Source organism: Chiloscyllium plagiosum, chromosome 2 (assembly GCF_004010195.1).
Source record: "Chiloscyllium plagiosum isolate BGI_BamShark_2017 chromosome 2, ASM401019v2, whole genome shotgun sequence".
In the NCBI taxonomy this organism is placed as follows: Eukaryota; Metazoa; Chordata; class Chondrichthyes; order Orectolobiformes; family Hemiscylliidae; genus Chiloscyllium; species Chiloscyllium plagiosum.
Window position 1 is genome coordinate 10,775,571 of NC_057711.1, and position 9,319 is coordinate 10,784,889.

Genomic DNA, 9,319 nt, shown 5'->3' on the forward strand with positions numbered 1-9,319 from the left:
CTATAGAGAGGCGCTGAACAGGCTGGGGCTGTTTTCCCTGGAGCGTCGGAGTCTGAGGGGTGACCTTATAGAGGTTTACAAAATTATGAGGGGCATGGATAGGATAAATAGACAAAGTCTTTTCCCTGGGATCGGGGAGTCCACAACTAGAGGGCATAGGTTTAGGGTGATAGGTCTCTTTTTTATATCTTTCCCCTAAGGGGCAACTTTTTCACGCAGAGGGTGGTACGTGTATGAAATGAGATGCCAGAGGATGTGGTGGAGGCTGGTACAATTGCAACATTTAAGAGGCATTTGAATGGGTATAATGAATAGGAAGGGTTTGGAGGGATATGGGCCGGGTGCTGGCAGGTGGGATTAGATTGGGTTGGGATATCTGGTCGTTGTGGACAGGTTGGACCGAAGGGTCTGTTTCCATGCTGTACATCTCTATGATTCTATAACTCTATAGATGTTTTTAAAGCAAAGATAGATGAATTTTTGAATCCATTCATTTTGAAAAGGAATTAAGGGTTATGGTGAGCTAAGTCCACGCAAAGATCAGCCTTGATCTTATTGAATGGCGGAGCAAGCTTGACAGGCCAGAAGACCTACTCCTCTCCCATTTCTTATGTAGAAAGGACTAGAGGGGCAACTTTTTCACAGAGGGTAGTGCATAAATGGAACAAGTGGTCAGAGAAAGTACTGGACGCAGGTACAATTGCAGTGTTTATAACACTTTTAAACAGGTACCTGGATAGGAAAGGTTTAGAGGGATATGGGTCAAATACAGGAAAGTAGGAATAGTTAAGTTTAGGAAACCTGGTCAGCACAGACGAGTTGGGCCAAAGGTCCTATTTCTGTGGCATATGACTGTATAATCCTCCTGTAATCCAAGACACTCTCTTCATTATTTACCACATCACCAATTTTTGTATCAACCTCACATTTACTGATTAGCCCTCCCTCATTTAAAGTCTAAATTGATTATATATATAAGCTACAACCTGCAAAGGCCCAGCACTGATCCCTGCAGATCTCCAGTAGACACAGGCTTCAAGTCACAAATATACTTAAATTATCCTACTAATCACGACCTTATTACTTTTACACTTCTCTGAAATTTGTCCACATGTGCACTTCTGTTCTTCTATTTCTCTTGATCTGTTAGGTGGTTTTTTAGTACACTCCTCCCAATAGGATTGCTACTTTTTGGTTTTTAGGTTTATCCATACGGCTTAATTCGAAGAGCCTTCTAACACGTCATTCCTCCTCACTGCTGTAATAGATTCCCTGATCGTTGTTGTGACACCCACTCCTGTTTTAGCTTCTTCCCTGAAGACTCTACATTCTGGAATATTGAGCTGTCAAATTTGCCCCTCTCTGTGTCTCAGTGACAGTAATAATCAGATCTGAAATCAACTTAAGTAGGAAGCGATACCTCAATGTTCTCCCAATTTTTTGTAACGCTTCAGCTTTGATATAGTAAGTTCTTCTTTTACATGATGGTTGCGTTCTTGTGCAACACTGCGTTATAGAAAAATCGCACTTTAGAAACAGCGTTTTAAGTGTTGGCATTGTAATCGTTTATAGCCAACACACATTTAAAACGTTTGCGCTGTAGAAACAGTGTGCCCCCAATTCATCAATCACGTTACAGCGCATTCGCACTGTCGAAACACACATTACAACAGGATGAGCTTTTTTAAACCAGTATATAAACACATTCAAATAGGTGTAAATGAAAAGCCAATCAATTCCTTTCAGGTATAAATTCAATAGAAAAGACCCAGTAACAAAAAGTAGCTTAACAGCAGCCATATACCCATCTGGTTCACTAAGGTCTCTTAGAGAAAGGAATTTTTAATGGTAATCTGCTTTTGATGTAAAAGTGTTGAGCAGTACCAAGTAGCATTTTCATCAGGGGTAGTGCACTTATGCAATCTGCAGCTATTTGACTGCACCACAATTTAATAAAACAGAAACTGAACAACCTCTTTCCCAAATAGATGTTGTCTCCAAGTTGCCAGGTGGAAATAGCTGCTATTGGGACAAACGGTCATGGCAAATAAGTGACCAAAATAGATTTACATTTTTTGTACTAAACTGCTTTAGATATAATAGTGCTGAAAAGTACCAATTTGCAGCTGTTTGATTGCACCAAATGTACAAAGTATATTTGAACAGGTTGTTAGTTAAATCAGATTTCTAAAAAATCAAATCAATAGGTTTTAAAACAACTATTAACAACTTGCCTTCAGGCCCCTTCTGCTTTCGTTCAACTTCTTTCCGGTACTCATCAAGTTCACGGTCTGTCAGTTTGTTGAAGGGATTTGGTGCAGTGCTCACAATCACCCGTGGTTGATATTCCTTCTCAATGATTGCCTTTGATGCGGTCACCAATTCGCCCTGAATAAACAGAACAAAATTACCATCAAATGATTCAATGACCTACACAATTCGATAACAAGGAACTGCTCAGATGATATTGGAAATACTGATTGTCGTACACGATCATTTTCACAACCTGAAAGAAATTCTTGGGTCAATAAGGCACTGTATAAAAGACCATCATCCCAAAGCAAACTAGATAGGGTGGGGTTCAATGTGGCCAGAAGATACTTAAAGACCACCTTTAGTTTGCCTGTGATTTCATGCAAACTTGTGTTATGCACTTTGGATTTAAGTACAGCCTGCCCTGCTGTCAGACATTAACTGGCCTGAAATTCAATATTGAATTCTCTTACTTTCTGACTCTGGTTTCCAGGATCTGCAGTCCTCACTTTTGCCTAGTTGATTTTAATCTTACTGCAAATCCGCTTGCAAGGATGCCTACCTTGAAGAAGTTCTCCTCTCTCCACAAGAATCTTTGCTACCTTCTCCCCAGCCCCACCCCATCATTCATCTCTCCACCCTGGAGGCTCCCTCCCTCCATTCCTGATGAAGGGCTTTTGCCCGAAACGTTGATTTTCTTGCTTCTTGGATGCTGCCTGACCTGCGTGCTTTTCCAGCACCACTCTAATCTAGACTCTGGTTTCCACCATCTGCAGTCCTCACTTTTGCCTATATCAGCAAGAAGCTGATTTTAGGAACAGATCTCCAAACTTTCACATAGCAAATGATATAGTGCAACAAAATTGAGCTAAATTAAAAAAAAACTGTTGCTCTTCTAGATTTGTCCAGTTTTGGCAACCCAGTCTCTTATCTTCTGAAGAAAAAGTGGCATGCACTTAGCAAACCTTTTAAAGAATTACTCAATTTAAAAATTCACAGTTGGGCAATTGCAGGCAGTTTCATAGTTCATCAGCAAAATATGATTAGGGCTGTCTATCTTAAATGAACATTCAAGGTTAAATCACATGGAATATAGGGAGAACCAGCCACCTGGATACAAAATTGGCTCGGTGGTGGGGGAGGGTTGTTTCTCAGCCTGCGACCAGCAGTGTGCCACAGGGATCAGTGCTGGGTTCACTGCTTTTTGTAATCAATATAAGTGATTTGGATGTGAATATAGAAGATACGGTTAGTAAATTTGTAGATGACACCAAAATTGATGGTGTAGTGGACAGCAAAGGAGGTTACCTCAGAGTACAATGGATTCTTGATCAGATGGGCCAATGGACTGGGGACAGGCAGATGAATAAAATTGAAGTGCTACATTTTGGTAGGACAGATCAGGGCAGGATTCATACACTTAATGGTAAGGTATTTGAAAGTGGAATCCCAGGTAGATAAGATAGTGAAGGTGGTGTTTGGTAAGCTTGCCTTTAGTCAGTGCATGGAATATAGGAGTTGGGTGGTCATGATGCAGCTGTACAGTTCTGGTCTCCTTGCTGTAGGGAAGATGTTGTATTTTTTTTTTATGAACCCTTTCAAGTTTAACAAGGATATTGTCAGGGTTGGAGGGCTTGAGCTACAAGGAAAGGCTGAATAGGCTGGGGCTATTTTATATGGAACATCAGAAGCTGATGGGTTACCTTATAGAGGTTTACAAAATCATGGGTAGGGTGAATAGTCAAGGTCTTTTTCCCCCACAGTAGGGGAGTCCAAACTAGAGGGCATAGGTTGAAGGCGAGAGGGAAAGATTTAAAAGGGACCTAAGGGATGGTGCATATATGGAACGAATTGCCTCAGGAAGAGGAGAAGGCTGGAACAATTACAACATGTAAAAGGCATCTGAATGGGTATATGAATATGAAGGGTTGAGGGATATGGACCAAATGCTGGAAAATGGGATTGGATGAATTTTGGATGTCTGGTTGGCATGGACAAATTGGACCGAAGGGTCTGTTTTGATACTAAATATCTCTATGCGAGTCTACAAAAGTCATGAGATCTACATGCAACTGATTGAATAAATGGGCATATTTCAATTCTTCACTCATTCAAATATACAAGGTTAGACAGCAGTTAATGGTTAGAAACCAGATAAAATTCAATGCAATAAATCACAGAAGGAGCTGGTTAGCTCAGTTAGCTAGATGTCTAGTTTGTGGTTCAAAATTATGCGCAGAATGTAGATTTGATTTCAGTTCCAACTGAGGTAGATTTGAGGACCTCCTTATCCTGCTCCTTAAAGTGGAAGATAATGCCAAATAAGCATTGACAAAGTTGCCAAAATAGTGATTCTTCTGCAGATGATGGACCAAGGACTTGCCTTCAGGCAGAGCACAGATGACAACATGAATTAAGTCAGTAGTCAAATGCATTTGAACTTCTTAATTATTTCAAACTCTGATTGCCATCAGAAACTTAAGTCCTTAACTAATCTGCATATTATATAAACATGTAAGTCAATTGAAGAGTTCTTACTAATAATTAGACATATTTCTTGCCAGAAAGACAATTGCTAAATGGGATTTTACTCTCAATATGGATTAGTTTATAGAAAATGCAACATTTAATTTTTTGAAGTATAGAAAAGAAAACTTAAATTTTTATTCTTAATATTCAAGCATACCATGCCAATTAAAGCAAAATATCCAGCTACAATTTAGAAAAGTAAACTTTATTTTAGCTAATCAAACTAGAACCTTCATTAAAATACATACAATAGGCATGTATAGCATTTCTAAGCTGATTCAAGAACATGAAAGCGTGCAACCATCAATATTAGATTGTGTATTGAACTTTGCTGCCAAGCGCCAAGACATCAAATTTATTAATCACTTATTTCAAATATTATACATCACACCAAGAGTAATAACTTAAGATCTTGGAGCAGGAGTAGATAACTCACCCCTTCGAGCTTGCTGCGTTATTTAATAGGACCATGGCTGATCTCATCATGGCCTTAACTCTACTTTGTCTGCTCTTCATTATCATTCAAGCCATTTGTAATATTAATAACTAACTAACAAACACCTCCTGAAATTTACTCAAATTCAACATCCACTGCACTCTGGGGTAATGAATTCCAGATATTCATGACCCTTTCTGTTTTAAATCTGCTACCACTTATCCTATAATTATGGCCTCTTGTTTTAGACTGCCTCACATAAGGAAACATCCTCTCTACATCTAATTTGTCAATCCCATTTAGCACCTTATATATGTCAATTAGATCTCCTCTTATTCATGTAAACTCCATAAAGAACAAGTCTAAACTGCTCCACCTCCCTTCATAAAACAAACCCACCTCTGAAAGCAAATCCATTAGACCTTCTCAAACATCTTTATTACAGCTACATACATCCTCTAGTACGGGGACCAAAATTGTACACAATGCTCCAGGTACAGCCTCAGTAATACCTTGTACAATTGCAGCAATACTTCCCTACTTTCATATTATATATTAGCAATGCACAGCAAAGTTCAATTTGCCTTCCTTATTACTTGCTGCACCTGCATACTCATTTTCTGCAATTCATGCATGATGACATCCTGATGTCTCTACACCATAGCATTTTTGAAGCTCAAAAAAAAGTTCTCATTCCACATCTGCAATATGCTTCTGATGTCATGCAAGTACATCTATCACATGACTCTTTTTCTGCCATCTGACTTCTTCACAGAAGAGGGGCAAAATTGTTTCATTGTTACACAAAACAGACCTTGCAAGGGATACTATACATCCAGGGAACAGGAGAATCGACGTTTCGGGCATAAGTCCTTCTTCAGGAATGAGGCCTCATTCCTGAAGAAGGGCTTATGCCCGAAACGTCGATTCTCCTGTTCCCTGGATGCTGCCTGACCTGCTGCGCTGTTCCAGCAACACATTTTCAGCTCTAATCTCAAACATCTGCAGACCTCACTTTCTCCCCATACTATACATCCAGTTGGCCCATCATGTCTATACCACCAAAAAATATAGTACCCTACACTAATCCCACTTTCCTGCACTAGGCAAATAACCTTGGATGTTATGACACTTCAAGTGCTCATCCAAGCACTTTTCAAAGGTCACAAAATTTCAGAACAATACAGCGCAGAACAGGCCCTTCGGCCCTCAATGTTGCGCCGACCTATGAACTCTTCTACACTATCCCATCATCATCCATGTGCTTATTGAAGGATTGTTTAAATCTCCCTAATATGGCTGAGTTATCTACACTGGCAGGTAGGGCATTCCACGCCCTTACTTCTGAGTAAAGAACCTGCCTCTGACATCTGTCTTAAACCTATCACCCATCAATTTGTAGTTATGCCCCCTCGTACAAGCTGACAACATCATTCTAGAAAAAAAGACTGTCTACCCTATCGAATCCTTCGGTCATCTTGTACGTCTCTATCAAATCCCCTCTTAGCCTTCTTCTTTCCAATGAGAACAGACCTAAGTGTCTCAGCCTTTCCTCATAAAAGCTTCCCTCTCAACCAGACATCATCCTGGTAAATCTCCTTTGTACCTTTTCCAATGCTTTCACATCCTTCCTGTAATGGGGCAACTGGAACTGCACACAATATTCCAAGTGCGGCCACACTAGCGTTTTGTATCGTTGCAGCATGATATTGTAGCTCCGGAACTCAATCCCTCTACCAATGAAACCCAACATACCGTATACCTTCTTAACAGCACTGTCAACCTGGGTGGCAACTTTCAGGGATGTACAAGGACTCCAAGATCCCTCTGCACATCCACACCATCAAGAATCTTTCCATTGACAGAGTACTCTGCCTTCCTGTTATTCTTCCCAAAGTGCATCATCTCACATTTAGCTGCATTGAACTCCATTTGCCACGTCTCAGCCCAATTCTGCAGTTTATCCAAGTCCCCCCAGTAACCTGTAACATTCTTCCACACTGTCCACTACTCCACCGACTTTAGTGTCATCTGTAAATTTACTAACCCATCCACCTATGCCTGCATTTAAGTCATTTATAAAATGACAAACAGCAGTGGTCCCAAAACAGATCCTTGTGGCACACCACTAGTAACCGGACTCCAGGCTGAATATTTTCCATCAACCACCACTCACTGCCTTCTTTAAGAAAGCCAGTTTCTAATCCAAACTGCTAAATCACCCTCAATCCCATGCCTCTACATTTTCTCCAACAGCCTACCTTGTGGAACCTTATCAAAGGCTTAACTGAAGTCCATGTACACCACGTCAACTGCCCTACTCTCATCTACATGCTTGATCACCTTCTCAAAAAACTCAATGGAGGTTTGTGAGACATGACCTGCCTTTGACAAAACCATGTTGACTATCTGAAATCAAATTGTTGCTTGCTAGATGATTATAAATCCCACCTTAACAACTCAGTCAGTGCATTCCAGAGCCCCCGCCACCTTTTGGGTGAAAATGTCTTCCTCAAATCCAGTCTAAACGTCCATCGTTCACGTTCAAATTATGTCCCCTTGTTCTTGACTCTTTGACTAAAGGGAACAACTGCTTTCTATTCACTTTGTCCATACCCCTCAATCTTATACACATCCCTCAGGTTTCCCGAACCTTCTCTTCTCAAAAAATAAACAATCCAAGCTTATCCAGTCTCTTTGTAGCTGAAACATTCCATCCCACGCAACAACCTAGTGAATCTCAAAGTTTGTGAGAGGATTTGTAGCTTGGATGCTTGTTGTTGTGGTTGTTCGCCGAGCTGGGAATTGTGTTACAGATGTTTCATCCCCTGTCGAGGTGACATCCTCAGTGCTTGGGAGCCTCCTGTGAAGCGCTTCTGTGTTGTTTCCTCCGGCATTTATAGTGGTTTGTCTCTGCTGCTTCCGGTGGTCAGTTCCAGCTGTCCACTGCAGTGGCCGGTATATTGGGTCCAGGTCAATGTGTTTGTGAAAGAATCTGTGGATGAGTGCCATGCCTCTAGGAATTCCCTGGCTGTTCAATGTTTGGCTTGTCCTATAATAGTAGTGTTGTCCCAGTCGAACTCATGTTGCTTGTCATCTGTGTGTGTGGCTACTAAGGATAGCTGGTTGTGTAGTTTCATGGCTAGCTGGTGTTCATGCATATGGATGGTTAGCAGTTTTCCGGTTTGTCCTATGTAGTGTTTTGTGCAGTCCTTGCATGGGATTTTGTACACTAAGTTGGTTTTGCTCATGCTGGGTATCAGAAAACAAGGAAAAGACAAACACACAACCTCAACACCAAGGAGAGGGAAGCACTAAAAACACTAAGAAATGATAAGAACATAATCATACTACCAGCAGACAAAGGCAAAATGACGGTCATCCTAGACAAAGCAGAATACATCCAGAAAACGCAACTACTTGCAGATACCAACACCTACCAAAAGAGGGAGTTTGACCCCACCCCACAGCTCACCAATAGGATAAACAACACACTGAGGAACATGCAAAAAAAAAGACAGATAATCAGGTTTGACCCACAGAGAATGAAACCTGAAAGCAACACCACCCCCAGATGCTATGGACTACCTAAAGTGCACAAACAAGACATCACACTCAGACCCATCGTATCGCTACCAGGGACACCATCACACAAACTGGCTAAAGAACTACAACAGAAACTGAAACACCTGATCAGCAGATCCAGACACACTATACAGTCAACACAGGAATTCTTGGACATCATCAGAAATATACACATAGACAAAGAAGAAACTATGATCTCATTCGATGTAACGGCACTGTTCACCTCTATCGACAAAACCCTAGCCAGAGAAACAATAGCCAACCTGCTGGACATACAGAACAGACAACAAGACGGGGAACCTATCAACAAAGACTGCATACTCAAACTACTGGACCTGTGCCTCACAACACACTTCACATTCAACAACCAAATATATGAACAAATCAACAGCACACCCATGGGCTCACCCATCTCTGGACTCATAGCAAAGCGGCAATGCAAAGGTTAGAACAAACAGTCTTACCGCAAATTCAACCCAAACTCTGGGTCAGATATGTAGATGACACCTTTGTAAT

At 41.0% G+C, this 9,319-nt stretch overlaps 1 protein-coding gene across 13 annotated transcripts in view; it reads right to left on the reverse strand.

Annotated features, from left to right (window-relative positions):
- Positions 1–9,319, reverse strand: part of add1 (adducin 1 (alpha)) — a 173,513-nt gene that overhangs the window by 19,509 nt on the left and 144,685 nt on the right. For all 13 annotated transcript variants that reach the window (XM_043703905.1, XM_043703897.1, XM_043703915.1 and 10 more), the window contains one exon: positions 2,235–2,388. In XM_043703905.1, the coding sequence (XP_043559840.1) occupies positions 2,235–2,388 (154 nt within the window). The remainder of the gene's footprint in view (positions 1–2,234; positions 2,389–9,319) is intronic.